Source organism: Maniola hyperantus, chromosome 6 (genome assembly GCF_902806685.2).
Source record: "Maniola hyperantus chromosome 6, iAphHyp1.2, whole genome shotgun sequence".
Lineage (NCBI taxonomy): Eukaryota > Metazoa > Arthropoda > Insecta > Lepidoptera > Nymphalidae > Maniola > Maniola hyperantus.
In genome coordinates, this window is record NC_048541.1 from 9583446 (window position 1) to 9607311 (window position 23866).

General features: G+C 37.0%; 1 protein-coding gene across 2 annotated transcripts in view; it reads left to right on the top strand.

Moving 5' to 3' along the window:
* The window catches only part of pns (DENN domain containing pinstripe), a 38399-nt gene that overhangs the window by 7031 nt on the left and 7502 nt on the right, over positions 1–23866 (top strand). Inside the window, exons 10-18 of one of the 2 annotated variants that reach the window (XM_069499094.1) lie at positions 224–370; positions 798–979; positions 1914–2125; positions 2774–2974; positions 20770–20926; positions 21277–21544; positions 21828–21863; positions 22168–22360; positions 23017–23267. In XM_069499094.1, coding sequence (XP_069355195.1) covers positions 224–370; positions 798–979; positions 1914–2125; positions 2774–2974; positions 20770–20926; positions 21277–21544; positions 21828–21863; positions 22168–22360; positions 23017–23267 — 1647 coding nt within the window. The remainder of the gene's footprint in view (positions 1–223; positions 371–797; positions 980–1913; positions 2126–2773; positions 2975–20769; positions 20927–21276; positions 21545–21827; positions 21864–22167; positions 22361–23016; positions 23268–23866) is intronic. The other variant, XM_034969621.2, reaches the window with a different exon arrangement.

Here is a 23866-nt window from a genome sequence, read left to right on the forward strand (position 1 = left end):
ATATTGTATCAGAGCGGCTTATCATCAATTCATCAGCAGTCCACATATTACCTATAATATATGCAATCATACTTGTTGGTGTTATGGATACGATGATCGGATCGGGCAAATGATATATACCGGGACAAGACCTAAGTGTATCCCCGCTCTTGAAGTTTTTATCGATCCCAAAAATGCCCAACGCGCTTAAAGTTTTCATTTCAATAAATAATTGTTACGACAGGCGGTCTCCGTCGCAAGCACTCGTTCCACGACGTGTTGGAGTGGGACGAGAATCGGCCGCTCAACGCGTCGCCGCCCGGCTCGCCGCGCCGCGCGCCTCGCCGCCTCGACGCGCTGCAACGCATCGTGGATATTGTCAAACGCACAGGTAATATTCGTTACGAAAGGCAGTCTCCGTCGCAAGCACTCGTTGCAAGACGTACTGGAGTGCGACGAGAGTCGGCCGCTCAACGCGTCGCCGCCTGGCTCGCCGCGCCGCCTCGACGTGCTGCAACGCATTGTGGATATTGCCAAACGCACAGGTAATATTCGTCACATGAATAACTATTGGTTTTATAGCAAACTTTACTTAATAATATTTTCAAATGTGTTTAGTTAAAAACCATTAATTAGATTAACAAAAAATTTACGTAATACCAAACGGTGATTCGCATTGTTCACACCTCATGCATCTCGCTCTTCGGTGTGTCCCTCCCGTAAATGTTGATTGCAATAGCGTGCTCTCACGCTCGCCTTGCAGCGACCATGGAGAAATTTCAATTTCTGTGATACATAAAAGATTTTGTTTATTGCAGGTGTGAACATAGACGATGTAGACGCGGATACAGTGATGCCAACAGCAAAGAAGAAAGTGCTCAACGATGAGGAGCAGTACAATGAAGACATACGCTTCAATATTGCCATAAGAGAAACATTCCTCAACAGATTTGTTCACATGTTTCTGATGTACGAAAACTTCGTCATTATGCCGGATCAGGTAAAACTTCAATAGTCCTATAAATTGGGCTAAATAGAATTTTGAATTATTATTACAATTTGTCGTTTTCAAAAAAGGAAATTCCATAATCGAAACGCGGCTTTATTGTTGAAAAATAAAGTTTCTTATTGTTTCGTTCACAAGGACCGTGACTTCTGTTTATCGGCGCGTGAATCAATGGTGTACTTCGACAAAGCGTCCTTTCTGTCGGACCAGCCGAAGCGACAGATGTTCTGTCGCGTTTAATAAAGTTTCTTATGGTTTCGTTCACAAGGACCGTGACTCTGGGTTATCGGCGCGTGAGTCAATAGTGAACTTCTACAAAGCGTTCTCTCTGTCGGACCAGCCGCAGCGACACAGACGTTCTGTCGCGTTTAATAAAGTTTCTCATTGTTTCGTTCACTAGGACCGTGACTCCTGGTTATCGGCGCGTGAATCAATGGTGAACTTCGACAAAGCGTCCTTTTTGTCTGACCAGCCGCAGCGACACAGACGTTCTGTCGCGTTTAATAAAGTTTCTCATTGTTTCGTTCACTAGGACCGTGACTCCTGGTTATCGGCGCGTGAATCAATGGTGAACTTCGACAAAGCGTCCTTTTTGTCTGACCAGCCGCAGCGACACAGACGTTCTGTCGCGTTTAATAAAGTTTCTCATTGTTTCGTTCACTAGGACCGTGACTCCTGGTTATCGGCGCGTGAATCAATGGTGAACTTCGACAAAGCGTCCTTTTTGTCTGACCAGCCGCAGCGACACAGACGTTCTGTCGCGTTTAATAAAGTTTCTCATTGTTTCGTTCACTAGGACCGTGACTCCTGGTTATCGGCGCGTGAATCAATGGTGAACTTCGACAAAGCGTCCTTTTTGTCTGACCAGCCGCAGCGACACAGACGTTCTGTCGCGTTTAATAAAGTTTCTCATTGTTTCGTTCACTAGGACCGTGACTCCTGGTTATCGGCGCGTGAATCAATGGTGAACTTCGACAAAGCGTCCTTTCTGTCTGACCAGCCGCAGCGACACAGACCGTTCCTGTCGCGCTTCCTCGAAACGCAGATGTTCGCAACGCTCGTAGACAACAAGATAATGGCTAACTGGGGCGAGTATGACGCTAACCTGCAAGTCTTCGAACATAGGATAAGAGCTGTGCGGTAAGTGTTTTTGTTTGCATGTATAGTACGTGACAGATTGAAATGGCAATCGGGGAGGGAACGCGCCGCACACCCGCACAGCCCCCGCGCTAACCCGGTGCAGGCGAGCGCGGGTGACGTGGGAGTGTGCGGGGCGTCCCCCCGCCTCAGATCCCGATTGCCATCTCAACCTGTTGCGGACTATAGTTTGTATGCACCTTGATTTAACAAGGCATTTGGTAAGTGGCGAACTAAGGTGGGGCGAAGGGAGCGATTCGCCCCGGGCCTCAGGTTTAAAGGACCTCCAAACCTTGAGATAATTAACTTAATTTGGTCGCCCATGCGATGGAACGGCCAAATTAAGTCTGCTGTGGGTGGTCCCTTGCATGAGTATATCGAGCTATAGAAGGAGAAGTGGTGAATATCGTGAGGCGCATAACATCTGCCCCTGAAGACGTCGCTTCGTAATTACCACCACTTTACGAAACAAACAGACAACGGGGGCCTCCTCTATTAATGCCGCCCCGGGACTCCGAAGGACACATTGATATTTTTGCTCTATTATTTGTATGGGATTATGTAACAAACAGAGTGCTATACTAACTTCATTTCGCGGATTGTGCTAGGACAGCATGCGTGACTCGTGAACAAGTCGGAGTGTTGTTCCAGGGGCCGGCTGGGCGAGGGCGGGCTGGCGGCGCGTGGGTACAGCGTGTGGGCGGGCGGCGCGGGCGCGGCGGGTGCGTGGGCCTGCGAGGTGGAGGTGGGTGCGCCGGGCGAGCGCCTTCCGCACCGTGCCGCCTACTACCGCGCCTTCCCCGCGCGCCTCGATGCGGCCGCGCTCGCGCCTCCGCCCGTCGAGGACCGCAGGTGCGCCTCGCCTGCCCGCTTGCACGACCAGTAACGCACGCCGTAGTGTCCTCTACTGTTCCCAACCGGAGACCCTTCCACTCGTATCCAAGAGGAATAATCGAACAAAGCTCAGAACCATACGACAAATACCACAACATAACACATGTTTGTTCACTAGAGTGGTCATAGAATGATTTGCCTCAACATGCATCTTGTTGCATTGCAGATATTATAAGTATCTATCTGTCGAAGGGCTGATTTTATCGTAAAGAACAAATTTGAGGTTTTGACAGCTTTTGTATAGGAAATCTGTCAAAACCTCAGTTTGATTAAATCTGTATCTGGCGATTGAAAAAACACGTAAGTTACGGCCTTATCTAGTAATAAAGTTGTATGGCGGGTGAGTAGTTAAATATATACCGATTTCTCACTTACTGACACCAGTAATTTGTATTTAAGCGTTAATATTAATCTTATTCATTTGATTGATAGCTCTATTAGTAAAACTGTCTATACATAAATGTTGTTTGTAGAGTAAAAATATGTTGGTAGCTCAAAAGCTGTTAGTGAAAATATAAAAACAGACCGAATTGAAACCACGTCCTTTTTGGAAGTTGGTTAAAAGTATGCACAATCTTCTTAAAGCCGTAACACACGGGTGCACCTTGTAATGTAACTTGTTAGTAATCTGTGACAGTGACTCTTTATTATATATCTCGTTACATAAAATTGTCTTTGGACAAAAATATAACAGATAGATTTTCATAGTATCCATTAGTGGTCACTTGCATGTTTTGACGCACACAGAGATAACAAATAGTTTAGCTTTAGCGTACTGACAATACGTTTAATATTAAAATATTATACTATTAACGAAATATCTTACCAACTTAACTTAGTAGTTTGGAGTAGAAATGAGTAAATATCACTTGCTTTAACGGTGAAGGAAAACCTGCAGCCTGAGCGTTCTCCATAATGTAGGTACTCAAAGGTATGTTAAGTCTGGCAATCCGCTATCCGCGATAGATTATCGTCTAAGAGGCGAGAGGGTTGATCTCCCCTGTAGTAGGACGGCGAAGGGATGGCGGTCAAACCATCGAACCAATGATATATTATAGTTTTTATTAATTTACATAAACTATTTCAATAAGATTAATATTTCGTTGGACGTAGTCCTTAGGTTAGACGTAAGTACCTACTCTAAGGAGGCGATTACACCTGTAAGTTTTGCTCCCGTGATTAACTTATAGCAAATTTACTAGTTTAAACACTCTTGTTAGCAGTTTAGCGTAATTTGTTACAACTTACGTAATTTGTAACAAAAATAACATGTCTAAACGTGTTCGAATTTGCTCAGAACTGAATCGAACTGAACCGATAAGTTGAGAACTTACAAAACTAAGGAACTTGAAAATAATGCCTAAACAAATAAAAAACTGGTTGGATTGATGTATCTTTCTTTGTATTGATTGGTGCAACTTGCTCTAACAAAAAATCGAAATCAGTGGCAGTCATTCTAATAAAATTAATTAATTGATTGTGCTCCTCCGTTTTTAATTTCAAAGGCTTGTGATATTCCGTTTTTTATCAAATTTTTTACCCAACACGTTCTTTGCTTTCGTCTTTAAATGATATAAGCGGCAACAGCAGCTTTGACTTGACGGTAAAACGGCATTTTGATAACTAGTGTAAATGAGTTTGTAAGTACTTACGCAAGTTAACCTCACGATGTCTTATGCAAGTATTATAATATACTGTAATTTAATTTTAAGTGTAAATGCACTTATAAGTTTACTTACGTAAATGTTACAGAAGCAACTTACAGGTGTAATAGTGGCCTAATAGTTTGAACTCGTGCTTGGAAAATATAAAATGTATATAAATTTCGATTTTATATCTGGTTTAATACTCGAATTTATAGAGCATTTATATATTACTAGATGATGTACTATATACTTGAAAATAGCCTATGTACCCTGGGATGCAAGCTATCTCTTTACCAAATTTCTTCAAAATCGGATAAGTGGATGGGTCGTAAAAAGGAAATGTAACAGACAGATAGATAGACACTCTATCACATGTATATCAGTAGGTATGGATAATTGTTAACTCGGTGAATAGGATCTATCTCTATGGATGGAACAGTTTTATCAAAGTTATAAAGTGAATAAATCTGTCAGAAGTTATCAGTGCTCGCTTTTTGTGGTTAGTGTGCGAATGTGCTTATCAAACCTAAATGTGTTTAGCTTTTGTTTATTCTTGTATACCTAATGTGTATTCCTGTGCTGTTACATCATGGTTCTATATCCGTTTACAGTGCGACAAGGCTATCTTGGCGCATGGTGAAAATCGGATCTAACGTTGCCGTAAAGTGTCCCCTTTGTTCTTGTTTGAATATTCTAAGCCTTTGTTCTCTAACAGCGTCCCCCTGTCAATGTCATTCAAGTGCCAAGAGAGCCTTGTCGCACTGTACTCAGTATAAGTACATATTATTAGGGATGTTGCCAACTAATAAAATCAGCAACTCTTCATCAAAAGTTTTACATTCATTTATTAACATTTTACTTCTTTTTTAGTAGATATATCATTGAAAATGGGTATTAAACTTTGAAGTAATAATAGTTAACTAGTAAAATATAATCACTAAGAAATAATTTATTTTGGCATAGGCAATATCCCTAAACATATGTTTTGACCAGGGGTGTTACGGATATCCACATCCGCAAATGCGGTACATTAGCATTAATTCAGACATACTCATCCGCATCCATTAATGCGAAGCTTTTACGGATGCGGATTCATATTTGTAACAAGTAACGATCTGCAAGGAAAGTGGGCGGGGCCAGAGTGGTGCGTGCCTCGGGCGTATTTGCTAGTTGATATCTTCGTTCGACCAATCAAAAAATGTACAATGGTACCCAACATGGGTGTTATGGACATTCGCATCCGCATTTGCAAATGCGGAACATCCGTATCCGCGGGTGTGAACTTCTAATAATCGATGTTAAAATATTGGCATCAGCAACAACCGTGCTTTCGACAATAAGTTGCTATTTAAACGAAACGCGTTTACAGAGTTTACGTTAAAAAAAAATATGTGTAAACAGTAAATAAATGTATGAACAGTATTCATAACGAACTTTTTTGCAAACTCGGTGAACGTATTTTTTATGTACTTCTTATTCTTAAAAACTTACTAAGATTGAGGTATACATAATCGTGAATTAATTAATCAATCAATGGTGATTTTAAAAGACTACCGTAAAATGCTGCAACTTTGCCTGGATTTTGCCGTTTTTGGTTTGTGTCTCTGAACCTATTTATTTTTATTGCTATTAATGAGTTTTAGAAGAAAAATAGATCTTATACCTTGCCAGATAAGACCCAAATCTTTTTAAATTATGCAGTTTTTACAAATTACAAGCACTCAAAGTCATAGGCAAAGATGTAGGTGAAAGACTCAACTTTGCCTAGAAGGATATCTCAATAAATAAAATGTTGATCTTTTCAATACTTTTTTCCCATATGTATGAGATACCGCGCTTGTCCCCGGCAGTCAAATTATTGCTATTAAAGTGATATTTTTTTATTCACAGCGAATAGGCAAAGTTGTAGGTGGTACCATAAGCATTCCATACAAAAATATGGTTAACACCAGGGCTGGGCCAAAAAAAAATACAGATTAAACAAATAAACTTTTATTGAATTTTCAAATAATGTTGTGTTCGAAAAATGTTTTAAGTACCTAGGTACTTGTTTCGAAGACAAAATACTATCTTTAAATAAGATTATAAAACAAAAATATCGTTAATTATAAAGGTAATATGTAATTCAACAACACAACATAGTAACTTAAAAAAACTTACAACTTATAACTTCAACTGACACATACGAATTTGGTTCAAAATCTTACAAGTGACAGAGATCGTGCCAGGCTTCTAGCATTATCCGAAAAGGAATCTGGGTATTGGCTGCATGCCTTGCCATCAAAAAATCTCGGCACACTTTTAGATAACGAAAGTTTTCGTGTGGCTCTAGGTCTCAGATTGGGAACACCACTGTGCCATCAGCACAGATGTCCGTGTGGAAAAGAGGTTGATAAATTTGGAATCCACGGACTCTCTTGCCAAAGGAGCTCCGGTAGGCTGTTTAGGCATGGCTCTCTTAACGATACAATTAAAAGAGCTCTTGCCACCATAAATATTCCTGCGCTCATTGAGCCGGCAGGGATTAGTCGGGATGATGGCAAGAGACCTGATGGATTGACGCTGGTTCCCTGGGAACGGGGACGGGCGCTAATGTGGGACGCAACTTGCGTTGACACATTGGCCCCGTGTCATATCAGGAAGACAGCATCAAGACCGGGAGCCGCAGCAGAAACAGCTGAAAACGGCAAGCGGCGCAAGTATGCCTCTCTTATAGAGAGTTACATTTTTGTGCCGTTTGCCGTGGAGACCCTGGGGCCATGGAGTCTTAGTGCTAAAAATTTTTTACGAGACATTTCACCGCGATTAATAGCCTCAACTGGTGACAGAAGGGCTGGCTCATTTTTTGCGCAGCGGATCAGCCTAGCTGTCCAGCGCGGAAATGCAGCCAGTATTCTTGGCACCATTCCACGCGGTCATGATTTATATAGTAATTAGATAAGGCTAGCTTTAAGTTTTATTGTATTAAAAAAAAAAAAACATAACTAATAAAAAAAAAAAAACTTATAACGTCAAAAACTGTAGGAACAAAATACAAAATTTTGGTATTAAAAACATCAATATAAAAATAAATTATGTAACAAAAAATACTAATACTCGTTTATCCTAAATCATGTCCTCCGTTTCTAGAGACAATGAAAAAAAAAGAAATACGTATAAAACTACACATTTTTTTGTTACAAAAAATATGATTTGGTAGGTATACCTATTCATCCTGTTAGGTTTCATATAATTATGGCTTTAATCTACTGACTGACTGACTGATCTATCAACGCACGTTTTCTCCTGCTTCGTTTTTTAGTGTTTCCCATATTTTCAAATAGCTGCAATAGAATTAAGATTACTTAAATACATTGACAAAATTACTAAGTTGGCTATGAAAATGCTTATGAACTGTCCTAACGTCTGGGAGGCAAATTAAATAAGAAGAAAACAGGCTCTATTCTATTAAATAATATTATTATATAATATTATAATATTAATATAATATTTTGAAAACTGGTCAAGTTCGCATTAGACTCGCGTATCAAGGTGCTGGAATGGCGACCTCGGACCAGAAGACGCTGTGTTGGAAGACCCCCACTAGGTGGACGGACGACATCAGACGAGTCGCAGGGAGCCACTGGATTCAGGCATCGCAAGACCGTGGCGCGTGGAAGTCCCTACAAGAGACCTATGTCCAGCAGTGGTCGTCTATCGGTCGATGATGATGATGATGATGATTAAGGGTTTCACCACTGTGACGTTGTAAATTTTGAACTACTAATTAGCGTTTCGCTTTTAATTAAAATCTATTTTGTTCAAAGTATGTTGGTGCCACCTAGCATCAAGGTGCAGAACTACGCGTGGGTCGATGTTCAGAGTTCATTCGAGCCACAATAGATGGCGTTTGCTTCGTTGTCAATTGTCGTAAAAATAAAACAAAAATAATTAAATAAAACCATAATATCATTTGTTTATTGTTAAGTCATTAACAAAACGGTTCTTATAATATATCCTTAGGTTCCGCAAATATTCAAAAATGAATTGGCTTCATGATCAAACTAAATGAGAGCGACCACACTCGGGTTGCGTCAGGCAACACCGATTGGTGAGATTTAGAATTTTCCTGGAGTCAACATGTGAAGACGAATTTTTTTCGTTCCAGGAAAATCTCACTTCTTTTCGTCCATGGCTTCGCCTGGAAAAATACAATAGTCATAAATTTTAGTCATCCTAACGTATTTTCAATGTTTCATCAGTTATGTTCCAGTTATTTTATCTTCCCAAATAAATGAGGATAATGGGTTGTGGGTGGACTTCTGAAAACCATTGGTGGCCAGGAGTTCAATAGGGTTTTCGTATTTACGTTTTTAATTTTACGTTTACGTTTTACGTTTAGTTTTCGGTTTTCGTATTTATTTCTTTTGCACATTCACGTTGGCAACTTAATTTCTATGGATAAGACTTGGTGAAAATCCTTGTAATGAAACATTTCGGGTGTGAAGAATCAAATAAATTGAGTTTTGGATCTTGGCCGATGCCGTCCAGCTACCTTGCAGTCTTCGCACCTACAAGTAAGCAATGTTTGTATCCTGCAACAGTTTAGTGAACCTTCTTAGTGTATGTGTACAGTAAGAACCCTGTCTTTACTACTGAGCTTTTATTTTGAAACAATTTTATGAATTTTACTGTGTCATTGTCTATTCCATGCCAATGGCATCTTAAATTTAAAACATAGATCTTATGTACTATCTACCTAAGTCATTCTAATGTATCTAAATTAAGTCTTGGCATTAAGCTAGAATAACTAAGCATTATTAGTCCTCATTCTGTATTAAGCGACCCCGGTAAAAGTTACATTAAAAACAATTTTGCCTAACATCTAGCAAATTTCATTTATAACACCTCATATGCATTACAAGGGAGTCGACGGCTAGCTTCTATTCTTTACTAGGTAGATAGATCAATAAAGTAAATTATTATTTTTTTTCCTCTAATCTTTGTAAGGTGGTAGATTATTCCGTATCCGGGTATATTTCTATTCCGCCCAATTTATCACCCTTGCAAATGGCGCCCGAACGTTTTTTTATATAGTTATTTCAGTATATTTTGAGAAATTTTGTGAATTTTATGAAATGTACTCCGCTGATTGTACAATTTTCTAAGTAGTGACACATTGCAAAGAGCACTAAGCTGTTTTTTTATGGTTAACTAACTAAATAATAACTAATAGTTAGAAATTTTGTTTGATAGTTTAAGTAATTTTCTGAGTATAGTCCAACATTGGTTTTTTTTTCTTATTTAATTAACACATTATAAATGGTGCTTATGCCGTTCAATTATGTTATTTGACTTACCTTGGAGGTGTATAAGTGAATGTTTGCCTTCAGTTTAGTAATAAACATTGCTTAACTGAGTTGTTGTTGGGTATTGCTTTCAATAGTAAGTACATCTTATGTTTGAAAATTCCGGTAACTTAGTATAATTAAAGTTTTAAAACGCTATGTGCTGTTAACTAGTTACACACATACATTTATAAATACTAAGAGTTACAACTTGTGAAACTAAATATATAAACTATATTCAGAGATTACATTAAGTTCAAGTATGAAGTTATGAACAATTTTTTTTTTTGTCAGTGACTTGATACTTCATTATTTTGTTGAAATTTTGTTTAGAGCTGTGTTAAGGTTATGATAAAAGCTACTTCACACACAAAACATGTTAAGTTTAATTGAATGCTGGTAGTTTAAAGTGACATTTAGAAACAGATTTTGTTGTATTTTAGGTTATGTGTTAAAAGTGTAAAGTAACAGCCATCAAACCATTGCACAATCTCTTTGTTTTTTTTTTGAAAGATAATATGCTAGTCAGAGTTCATTGCAACTTTGTTGCCTGTTTACTTTTGTAATTGTAAAGGTTGTAACACACTGTGTACTCATAAAGGTGATACTGCACCTTACAATCATTTATTCAATTTTGGGAAGTTTTATTTTGTTATATTTTGTTTACTATAGTAATAATATGTGCTTGTATTATTAACAATATTTTGGAATAGGAACATAATTGATAAAATAGGTTAGGATAGACTTAAGAATATTGTTTTTGTTGTGTATTTTGCTTGTGTATATTTAATAGTTTAAATAACTTCTTTTGTGTTTGTGTTTAACCAATTTGTATAAGGCTAAACATAGACAGTTACACAAGCTCGATATTTTGTTAAATGTGTTTTGACTTAACACAATGGAACAGACTTTTGCCCAGTTTCATTCACTTTTGAAGGACGAATTGTGTTATGAGGTATCCATTCGTTCCGAAACTCCAGCACCTACAGTGCTAGGTTTAAAGAAACAGTTAAAACAATTAATTCAGGAAATTCCTTCTGAATCAATTTTAGAGACGGATTTCACTTCTGAAAGTGAGTTAGGGGTTATTACTAAAAAACTTCAAGACTTAGAAGATTTATTAAAAAAGTGTTCTGACACTAAAGATAGACATGCCCTCTGTAGGTCTAAAGCTTTAGCTTCACATTTGTACTTTAGAATTTTGAGAATACAGTGTTCCGAACTCAGCTTAATAAGTAGGAAGAGTGAATTACATACAAAGTTGCAGAGTTTGATTTCCAGATTAGATGCTGACAATGAGTCGTCTCACGACGAATCACTGGATTCCGAGAGTACCGCCGTTGACTGCACTGGTGATAAAAATGTTGCCAAGTGGAAGTTACATTTCAACGGACAGGGTGATCCGCGCAGTTTCATCGAACGCGTTGAGGAATATAAAAGATCTTATGGCGTTTCAGATGGAAAATTATTTGTTTCTGCATTTCATCTTTTTACAGGCCGAGCATTGTTATGGTACAGAGGCAACAAATGTCAAGTTTCGTCTTGGTCAGAATTGAAAACTTTATTTTTAGAGGAATTTGATGCAGTAGATTATGACTACAGGTTGCTAGGTGAAATTCGAGCAAGAACACAAGGCTCTGAAGAACCTGTGTCTATCTATTTCGCTATAATGTTTTGCATGTTTTCAAGGTTGTCAACACCACTTTCCGAAGAACAAAAGTTACAAATTTTATTACATAATATTCGCCCTTTTTACTCAGAACAATTAGCTCTTGTTGACATTAAGTCTGTCGCAATGTTGAAGGAAAAGTGTCGCAAACTAGAGGCTGCGAGGCAGCGTTCCGCCTTATTTTCTGAGCCTACTAACAGTAAGGCAACTTTAAGTTCAGAGTTTGCTTACAAACAAGTGACAAAACAGATAAACACACTTTCAGTCACACCTGCACCTAAGGTTGATACAAGTAAAGGCACTGATTTTACGAAAACAAATAAACAACTATGTTACAAGTGCGGCAAGGGTAACCATTCCTTTAAATTTTGCAGGACAGTTCCGAAATTTATTAGATGTTTTTCGTGTGGACGTCAGAACTTTACAGTAAAGACATGTCCAAGTTGTAGTAAAAAGGCGATTAGTAAACCCGCTCCGGACAAAAATTCAAAAAACTAATTAGTAAGAACTGTGCAGAGACACAAGTAAATAACTTGGTCATTAACAACAAAACATCCCTTTTACCTGACACAGTTCTGTATTCAGTGGATAAACGAGACTTTAGGCCACATTTAAAGGTTTTTGTTGACGGTTTTGAGATTACAGGTTTACTAGATTCCGGTGCTTGCGCGTCAATTTTGGGTAACCAGGCGCACAAGGTTTTTTTGAGATTCGGTTATAAATTGCATAGCAGTATTGATACCACATTTTCAGTGGCAAATGGAGACAAACTTGATTGCATGGGTTATATGTTTATTCCGATTACTTATAATTCCGTAACTCACATAATAAAATTTTTTGTAGTACCCTCTATAATAGCGGATGTTATTTTTGGCTGTGACTTTTGGAAAACATTTCAGTTAGCCCCTGGCATTTTTGATAATTTAGAATTAATTAAGGCACCTTCTCAATTTTACAATATTTGTGCGATTGATAATGAACAAATTCATACCATCACTTCTTTTGAAAACTTATCATCTCAACAGAAAGAATTAGCCCAATCTGTAGTAAATAAATTTTTAGATATTTCTTCAGCGAAAATTGGATTGGGTAGAACAAAATTAATTGAACATGTTATTGACACCGGTGATGCCTTGCCAATAAAAATAAAACAATATCCACTTTCTCCCGAAAAGAAGGAAGCTTTAAGTAAAGAGTTAGATAGGATGCTGGAAATGGACGTAGTTACTCCGAGTGAAAGCCCTTGGAATAACCCAGCAATTTTAGTGAAAAAGGCAAATGGAGACTGGAGATTTTGCCTAGATTGCAGGAAATTAAATTCAGTGACAAAGGGGGATTCATACTCAATACCGTACATTCCACAAATTCTAGATAGCTTGAAAGAGGCAAGGTTTTTATCATCGATTGATTTAAGTTCAAGTTTCTGGCAAATTCCATTAGCTAACGACTCTCAGGAAAAAACCAGTTTTACAGTTCCTGGTAGAGGGTTATTCAAATTTAAAGTCATGCCGTTTGGCCTATGCGGTGCACCAGCACGACAGCAGAGGTTAATGGACCAGTTATTTAATCAAAAATTTTGTAGTGATATTGAAAATGGAATAGTATTTTGTTATATAGATGATATTGTTATTTGTTCTGCTGATTTTGAAACCCATTTAATTTTATTAAACAGAGTTCTGGATAAACTAAAAATGGCTCAACTATCCATAAATTTTGATAAATGTAATTTTTTTCGAAACTCTTTGAAATATTTAGGGTATATAGTGGATGAATTTGGTTTACGCACAGATCCTGGAAAAGTTGCCGCAGTTTTGAACTTTCCGACCCCAAAAACTGCACAGGAGGTAAAGATTTTCCTAGGCACTTGTTCTTGGTACAGGCGCTTTATTAGGAATTTTTCAACCATCGCTGCACCACTCAATAGACTAACGAGTAAAGGAAAGAACGCACCTAAATTTGAGTGGAGTGAACAGGCAGAGGTAGCATTTAATACATTGAAGAATGCGTTGGTAACCGCACCTGTTCTTGCGGTACCGAATTTTGAAAAACCATTCAAAATACATTGTGATGCTTCTGCATATGGTGTTGGCGGTATGCTAACGCAAGAAACCGATGGTTGCGATCATCCCATTGCGTATGTCAGTAGGAGCCTAAATAAAAACGAAAGGAATTACAGCGCGACGGAACGCGAGGCTCTAGCTGTGATTTTTGCAGTGGAGAAATTTCAGGCTTATTTTGGTTCCAAGCCAGTCACAATTATCACAGACCATGCATCCCTAAAGTGGTTCTTAAATTTAGAAAATCCCTCAGGACGACTCGCCAGATGGGGTTGTAGATTATCACAGTATAATTTTGTTATCGAACATAGGAAGGGTTGTGATAATGTAGTTCCGGATACCTTGTCGAGACTCATACACGTAGATGTAGTTGGTGATCGTAATGATAACTCTAGTCAACAAGTTTTGGTAGATGACTGGTATGACAAAACATTTAATGGCTGTAAAATCAATCCAGCAAATTTTCCGAATTTTAGTATTTTGAACGATAAACTATATCGTTACAGTAAATGTAAATACCAGCTTCTCAGTGAGTTCGACTGGAAAGAGGTAGTCCACAAGAACGACATCCTTAGAATTATGCAACAAAACCATGCAGATGCAACGGCAGGTCATTTTGGTGTGTTCAAAACTCATCGCAGATTATCCCTCAGATATTTTTGGCGTGGTATGTATAAGGACGTGGTTGAGTACGTTAAGAATTGTGATACTTGCTCTGCGTATAAACACACGACATCAGCCACTCCAGGTCTGCTTGGGAAGCCTAAAGTCTGCGAGAGACCTTTTCAGGTCATTTCGGCTGATTTAGTCGGACCTTTGCCTAGGTCTAAATCAGGATTTACATTTCTTTTTGTGGTGACGTGTTGTTTTTCGAAATATACAATGTTGTTTCCGTTACGGCGTGCCACAGGTGCCGCTGTTGTTAAAGCGCTAGAGAATTTTGTATTTTTGAACCATAGTGTTCCAGAGACTGTGATTGTGGACAATGGGTCCCAATTTACAGGATCTGAATTCCGTAATCTCATTAAGCGTTATAATATTCCGAAATTACACTACACACCACTGTACACTCCGCAAGTTAACCTTGTTGAGAGGTACAATAAGGTTGTTATGACTGCTGTAGCCGCTTTTGTGAAAGATAACCACAGGTCCTGGGACGAAAACCTGTACAAGGTCCAGTTCGCCATAAACAGTGCGGTTAATGAATCCACTGGATTCTCCCCGTTCTTCCTTGTCCACGCTAGAGAACCGGTCTTAAATGGTTCCTTCTATAAGGACACGGATAAGGAGTACGAGGCCGGAATTCCAAGGGAGGAATACGCAGGAAAGTTTGGAAATTTGGAGGACATATTTGGTCAGGTTAGGAGAAATTTGTTTCAGGCTCATGCAGAGTATGCAACGCATTACAACTTAAGGCGTAGGTCTGCAAGCTATTCTGTTGGGGATATAGTGTGGAAAAAGACCTATCCACAAAGCGACGCTACAAATTTTTTCGCAGCTAAGCTGGCACCTAAGTATGAAAAGTGCAGGGTTGTCAAGGTTTTGTCACCTTTGGTTTATGAACTAGTTAGAGTAGCTGACAACCACCCAATAGGCACTTGGCATATTAAGGATATTAAGAAGTAGATATTTGCCATTACTTAGTTTGGTCTAAACTGTTTGAATATTTAAGTTATCAATATTCAATTAGGAATTTGAATGAGTGTAGTGATGTTCTGAGTTAACAGTTACATTACCATGGTTCAGTTGAGGAGGAATGTAGTGGATGTATGTAGGGATGAATATGTGATGATTGGAATGCTTGTGGTAGACCAACCGGTTGAGAAAGTAAAAATGCAAATATCGTACTTTGGGGATAACGAAAAGGGGGGGTTTTGTGTTTTGTTTTCGTTTTCCTTCTAGATAATGGATCATTTCTGTTATTTTTCCGATTCTGTTCCGAGATCTATTTTCTAGGAGAGTTATTTCGTTTTTTTTTTTTTTCTCATATTCCGATTTTGATTCGGTTTTATTTTTCCGAATGGGATAGAGAACGGTTGCCATATCAGATGGACCCGTTCACAACCAGTTTTTCCGTATTTGTTGAGTAACAAATATTAAGATGGTAGTTTAAAAGAGTGAACCACCGTAGGCCTAGACGCATTCTATCAGTCAGCTGAAGAATGATGCCAAGATGTTTCCACTCAAGTGTCTTAGACACCATGAAGTTTTTTTGTATATATTCTTTTTAGAAGTTAGGGTTGTGTAGTTAAGTATAATGTATAAAACCTTACACTGTTTTCAGTATATTTATTTTGTTAGACAATTTTCCTTGTTAGTAGTAGATGTGCGTTCACGCGTAACTTCTGTGTTTTTTTGTTTGTTTCAGGCAAATTGTTAGTAGTTGTTGGATGACGCTGAGGGCAGCGTGGTTCAACCTGTTGAACCTTTTCGTAGGAGGGGAAGTATTGTGACGTTGTAAATTTTGAACTACTAATTAGCGTTTCGCTTTTAATTAAAATCTATTTTGTTCAAAGTATGTTGGTGCCACCTAGCATCAAGGTGCAGAACTACGCGTGGGTCGATGTTCAGAGTTCATTCGAGCCACAATAGATGGCGTTTGCTTCGTTGTCAATTGTCGTAAAAATAAAACAAAAATAATTAAATAAAACCATAATATCATTTGTTTATTGTTAAGTCATTAACAAAACGGTTCTTATAATATATCCTTAGGTTCCGCAAATATTCAAAAATGAATTGGCTTCATGATCAAACTAAATGAGAGCGACCACACTCGGGTTGCGTCAGGCAACACCGATTGGTGAGATTTAGAATTTTCCTGGAGTCAACATGTGAAGACGAATTTTTTTCGTTCCAGGAAAATCTCACTTCTTTTCGTCCATGGCTTCGCCTGGAAAAATACAATAGTCATAAATTTTAGTCATCCTAACGTATTTTCAATGTTTCATCAGTTATGTTCCAGTTATTTTATCTTCCCAAATAAATGAGGATAATGGGTTGTGGGTGGACTTCTGAAAACCATTGGTGGCCAGGAGTTCAATAGGGTTTTCGTATTTACGTTTTTAATTTTACGTTTACGTTTTACGTTTAGTTTTCGGTTTTCGTATTTATTTCTTTTGCACATTCACGTTGGCAACTTAATTTCTATGGATAAGACTTGGTGAAAATCCTTGTAATGAAACATTTCGGGTGTGAAGAATCAAATAAATTGAGTTTTGGATCTTGGCCGATGCCGTCCAGCTACCTTGCAGTCTTCGCACCTACAAGTAAGCAATGTTTGTATCCTGCAACAGTTTAGTGAACCTTCTTAGTGTATGTGTACAGTAAGAACCCTGTCTTTACTACTGAGCTTTTATTTTGAAACAATTTTATGAATTTTACTGTGTCATTGTCTATTCCATGCCAATGGCATCTTAAATTTAAAACATAGATCTTATGTACTATCTACCTAAGTCATTCTAATGTATCTAAATTAAGTCTTGGCATTAAGCTAGAATAACTAAGCATTATTAGTCCTCATTCTGTATTAAGCGACCCCGGTAAAAGTTACATTAAAAACAATTTTGCCTAACATCTAGCAAATTTCATTTATAACACCTCATATGCATTACAAGGGAGTCGACGGCTAGCTTCTATTCTTTACTAGGTAGATAGATCAATAAAGTAAATTATTATTTTTTTTTCCTCTAATCTTTGTAAGGTGGTAGATTATTCCGTATCCGGGTATATTTCTATTCCGCCCAATTTATCACCCTTGCACCACCAAAGCTGTTAGTTTATCTTCTTGAGCTGTTAAAGTTGATAGTTTATCTTCTTGCTATTATTTGACATGATAGTAAGTAACACATATTCTGTGAATATTTCAATATAAACTATGTATTATATGGTACACAAGATTCAGCTTGTGACAGACAGACAGGCAGCTAGACAGCATGTTGAAGACGTCTTTATTTAACCCTTTTTTAAATTAATAAAAATGCGACTAGTGACAACCCTAGACCCAGGCAAAGTTGTGTCACTCAAGTTTCCATAACACTGTGCAACATTGCCTACTAATTTATTTTAACGAAGTCGGCTCCTTTTCATAAAAATATCAAACCGTGCGGAAAATAAACAGTATTTTCTTAACCTGGGACGTTATCACTGCACGAAAACACCTTTTTTCTGGATAAAAATGTAAAAGTTGTAGGACACTAAAAATTAACGCACGCTCGCGCCGATTGTGTTTGCTCTACTGACGGAGCCACCATAGAGCTACCATTTTAAAAAATAAAAAATATGTTGCTTTAATGATGTAAAATACTACCGAAGGGTAGAAAATAAGACAAAAACTAAACAAATGGGAGATATCGTAATTGAAAAGAAATAGGCAAACTTGAGCTTAGTTTGCAAAGTTGCAGCAGTTTACGGTACTTGGTTTGATGTTCCGCTACAAAAAAAACTGAATGACCCATCCAATATGCCTAACATATATTTTTATATTATAATTTTTTATTGTCTTATGAATCAAAATAAGTACCTAATATTATTGTTTCATTTATAAGAGCGCAAAGTATTCCTATAAGAGTAAAATCAAAAATTATGCATCTATTTATTCTTCTGGATTTTTCTTAATTATTATTGTCTGAATATTAATTGAGAAAATTTTCAGTAAATAGTTTTTTTTTGTAAATTCCTTGCCTTTTAGTACAATATTACCGAATACTCGTTACTGAAAAGTTAATATTATTATTTTGCATAATTTATTAACCTTAATCTTAGATAGGATAATTACTATATTTATTCAAAAATGGGTACCTACCTAGGATAGGTTATTAATTATTAGGAGTATAGATTCTGACGTTGAATCTCAATTCATTTGACTCGATATAATACTTTGAAAAAAAACCTGTGTTATTTAATCTATGCTTAAAGCATTATGTACCTAAGTTACTTACTCATATTTATTAAATGTTGTCTAATTTGACTTGAATGGTCAAACCATTCAAGCTGGAATTATTAATTAGGTATTCCTTAATTTTATTTATAAAAGAAACCATATTTTGCTTAATATAATATTTGTATGTGGCAGCTATTGCATATAAGATGTACATATGTTAAGTGAACAGAACAAACCCAAAACAAACTAAAAAATAAATTTTTCTAAAAACAATTTGGGGTATTCTGTTTCCTTAACATTCTGTTTAAACCTACAAAATGCGCAGAGGATCTTATGCTTAGACTTAAAAGCTATAACGTACCTATGTGCTAGGTACAGTGCATATTCTTCAGCTGTCCCACGCATAAGTACAAAATAGAGAAAAAAAAATTATAAAGGACAGAGCTATTACGCCGCATCAAACTTTACAAAAAATAATTAACGAATTTTTGCATAGTTATGTGGCATTGGTAAATCATATAAAACTTATTCTATAAATTAATTAATATCCTTCTATAGTAAAATATAATTTACTATTCTAATGATGCTGTTAATACTCATAATTTTAAAATCCATATCAACGAACTACTACTAGTCGTCTATATTATGATTATTATGTAATCCTTGATTGATATATATATTCTCATAGATATTTGGTTTCTATTACCATTTTGCCTCGGCTATTTTAGAAAACAACGTATTTGAGTATAACTCTTATTAAATAATTCATATTTCATACTCCTAACTCTTGTGGCATGCACCTGTTATCTACACTATGTATAATATTATGTCGTTGAACCGTGAAATAAGTTATTATTCTTGTGAAGTTTGGTGTATTTTCAACATAATGCTTCCATAAGTTGTGATTTTGTTATGCACGATTATTTTTTTGAATATGAATCTGTGTCATGTGCCGTTTTGCATGTATTTACTGTATTTATGAATGCTAAGCAAAATTAATAGATCGTAAGACATTACAGTTTGCGGCCGAAAGTAATGTACATCGACTTTTAGAAGGAGATAGCAGATTTGTAGAGCATTGTCTCTATCGTTGGAACCGACAAAACGTCAGATAGGTATGAGTGACAGAGACAACGCTCTATAAAGCCGAAATGTCATTCTAAATGCCGATGTACCTACATTAGGTACTTTCTGCCGCGTACTGTACCAATGGACACCAGTTATACACTACTTTTTAATTACCATGAATTATTTAAGTTTATTTATTAAAAAAATTAGTTATTAAAGATTTTTTGTTTTTAAAATATAAATAAATGTGCGGCACATTATTTTTTATATTTTATTTTATTTTTTACTTTATATTATACTTCCGTTCAAACTACGAAACATCAACGCCGCATGTCACATGTACACTAACTATATTTTGAGTAATTTTGACCCATAATCATATCACTGTTTTGACCAATTATTACTTTTTTGTGGCTATTCTAGGACACTCGATTTAAAATTTTTATAGTTATTAAAAATTAGTTGTGTATTAAAATTATGATTTATATTATTAGTCATAATCAGGGGTTGTAATAGGTAAAGTATAAATACCCAAAGTTGAGGAGAGGACATAACCATTAACCATTATTGTACCTATTACGATCACTGCTCATAATATAGAATAATTGACCTAAATATGTAGTTTATGCAGCTCTGTTAACTTCGCATGTAAAATTTTGTCTTAAGGTTTCTTAATATAATTTATAGATTTTTTTCCATATACACATTAAATAATAATTAGTAATTAGCATAATGTTATATTTATATAAGCGAAATAAGCTGACTGTTTTAATAATATTTATAAAGTCCAAAAACTTGTGGATATCCATCAAAATATTTTAAAAATAAAGATGTTGAATTCTATATTTGTTTTTTGAATATATGCGACAATTATTCTGGAAACCTATATTTTTGTTTAAAAAAATTACTGAAAAAGAAAATTGCTTGATTTCTTTAATTTTATAGTAATATTTTCTTTGGGTTTCTCAAAACTTAAGAAAGAATAGATTAATAGTTGTTAGTTGCGTAATGTAAAAGTAAATTGCTTCACGCTTTCGTGCTTTTCATTTTGTATGTAGAAATCAAGAATAAGTAAAAAAGACCTGACGAACTACTTTTATGTTACAGAACTAATAGCTTGAAGCGTATAAAGAATGCGAAGTGGCAAGTGAAAGATTGCCCGCCGGAGTTGTTGCTTGGCGATATCGGTAGGCGGCTATCGACCGAAGTCACGTCCGCCGCGATCGCTCAGAATAACAGGACCTTCGTCGAGAAACTATTGAAGGTAATATGATATTTCACGTGAGGGCTTCCGAAACTGTCAAGCGGCTTGATAGTAAGCACGTAATTTGGTTTTGCTTGCTCAAGCAGCTTGAGCCAGCAAGTCAATTTCTCATTTTTCGAACACTATTCAAACGTCGAGTCAAACGAAAAATATTAAATCGCATCAATCACGGGGCACGCACGTAAATGCTTGACTCAAGCATCAAGCAAACATTGTAAATAGTCAACATACTCGGCTCAAGCAAAATGTACTTGCCATCAAGCCGCTTGACCGTCTCGGAAGCGCTTTAGGTATTATAATATGTATATATTATTTCACAGCTCATTTCTTTTATCATTGCTCATAAACAGGAATGCAAAAGCAAAACCAAGAGAATGCTTCTCGAGAAAATGGGCACAGAAGAGAGCGACTTAGGCTTAGGGAGCGAGGTGTCCATAACGGGAGTGGAGGAAAGCACTATGATAGCGTCACTGTGCGACCTGCTGGAACGCCTGTGGTCGCATGGCCTTCAGCATAAGATGGGCAAGTCTGCCCTTTGGATGCATCTCACAAATTACCAAGAGCTGGAGCAATGCAGCAATTCGACCAAGCCTATCGACCCCAACTACCTTACTCCTGGTAAGCCGTATGAAATCTATATATTATAAGGAAAAGCTGACTGACTGACTGACTGATCTTTTTTTTTTTTTTGACAACTTAATATCTTATCTATTAATGCACAGCTCAAACTACTGGACGGATCGTGCTGAAATTTGGCATGAATATAGCTATGTTTGGGAATTGTATCCCTAAGAGGGTAAAATAGGGATTTGAAGTTTGTATAGTTTACAAGGATGAAGTCGTGGGCATAAGCTAGCATTTTTATATATTTAAATATGCATTTTTATTTTTAAACATGCAGCTCTGGCTTGGTGTGTTTTACGTAAACGTTTGGACTGTGAGTATCAAAAATTTTGTTATGGTTAAAAGTGATTTAATAATAAGCAAACTCCAATCGATCCATCGACCATACCAGTCGATCCATTTACATCAAGTTTTATCATATCTGCCATTTTGTTTAGTCAGGACGTCATAATATATTGAAATGCCAACAATACCTTATCATCACTATGAAGTGACAGTAAATAAACACACATAAAGTGCCAATCATTGTACCCTAGTAAAAACAGAAGTAAAAAGATATTTTTTTATGTAGGTAGGTAAAGAATTTAAAAAAATTGTTAAATGAAAAACTTTGTCAGATTTATCATCCGTGGGTGCTGAAGTCGAAAGCCAGCAAAGTACAACCACAACTAGGTCCCGAGATAGTTCTCGAGGCGGATCCCGAGACAGTTCCAGGGACCGTCTCAGTAATTCCGGCACTTTGGAGCGTAAGTCGTCACAACCACCGAACCCGTTGCGGCCTTTACCAGAAAACCTTACATTCGATATGAGGTAAGAACTAATTTTACTTATCGCACGTCGAAAAATAAGATCCACTTCCATTGCAAGCTGTTAAAGAGATGTTACGGTTAAAGTTAAACTATGACCACAAATAAAAAGCAAATCGACTTGCATACCTCGACGATTAAGGTTAAAGCACAGGTTAAAGAAAACAGTCTAAAGAAAACAAATCCTGACTTACTCAAACCATATTTCCTTTTTTAATGGCAACTTGCGAACATGTACATTATTGTATCACGCAGCCCTGTGGCATGCCGCAATGTCGCATCATTTTGCACTGGCGTAAATTTATCTTTATATTATACTAGCTGATGCCCGCGACTTCGTCCCTGTGGATTTAGGTTAAATAAAATTCTGTGTAACCAATGTGTGTCATGTACCTTATAGTCCTCTAGATGCTGAAATAAATACTAAGGTATAGTGCGTAATTGAGTAGACTCCTGCGGTAGTGGAGCGGTGCGGGAGGGTGACAACTGACAGTTGTCACAAGTTGACGAATCACTGAGCTTCGCGTCACGTCATCACACCCCTCCCGCACCGCTCCACTACGACAAGAACCTACTCAGTTATGCGTTATGATTGTACACTAAATAATAAATTACTATTTAGTGATATAGTTTATTAATAACTTTTGATGCATTTTTTAGGAATGTCCAAGCAATGACTGATATAAAAACGGAAATCGGTTATGCCCGTGCATGGGTGAGGCTGTCTCTCGAAAAGAAGTTACTGTCGAAACATCTTAGAGAGCTGTTATCAGATACAACATTACTCAGATCTCAGTACAAAAGAACGGCTTTTTTGAGATGCGAAGAAGAGAGGGAGCAATTTCTATATCATCTGTTGACGTTGAATGCTGTAGACTATTATTGCTTTACCAACACATACCCTACTACAAGTAAGTTACATACTTTCAATACACTACAAAAATTATAAACAAAACGTTAATACGTTAGTATTATTATTATGGTAAAATAATCATTTTTATCGCAGCTTTTAAAAATTATCTAGAAAGCTATTGGTGCTAAAGAGTGTTGCAAGCAGAGACACACGTTTAACAATCAATCACTTTCACATCCTTCCTTTTGTATATACCCGGCTGAAGTATCTATAGTCCGCGACAGGTTGAGATAGCAATCGGGGTATGAGGCGGGGGACACTGCATGTTACCTGTGCTCGCCCGCACCGGATTAGCGCGGGAGCTGTGCGGGTGTGCGGGGCGTTCCTTCCCCGATTGCCATTTCAACCTGTCGCGTACTATACTTTTTAGCACAAAAGTTTAGAAGATAGATACTGGAACTCCTCAACGGATAAGAGTAAATTGCTCGCGATCAGTGGAATAGCTTAGTAAACAGTAGATTTTTAACCAGTCATAGCATAATTCCATGGGGCCACTAAAAATTGTGAAATAAATTTTTTTTACAAAAAAATAAAAACCGACTTCGTTATACAAACACTAAAAATTGAAAAATAATTTAATTTATTACCGAATATATT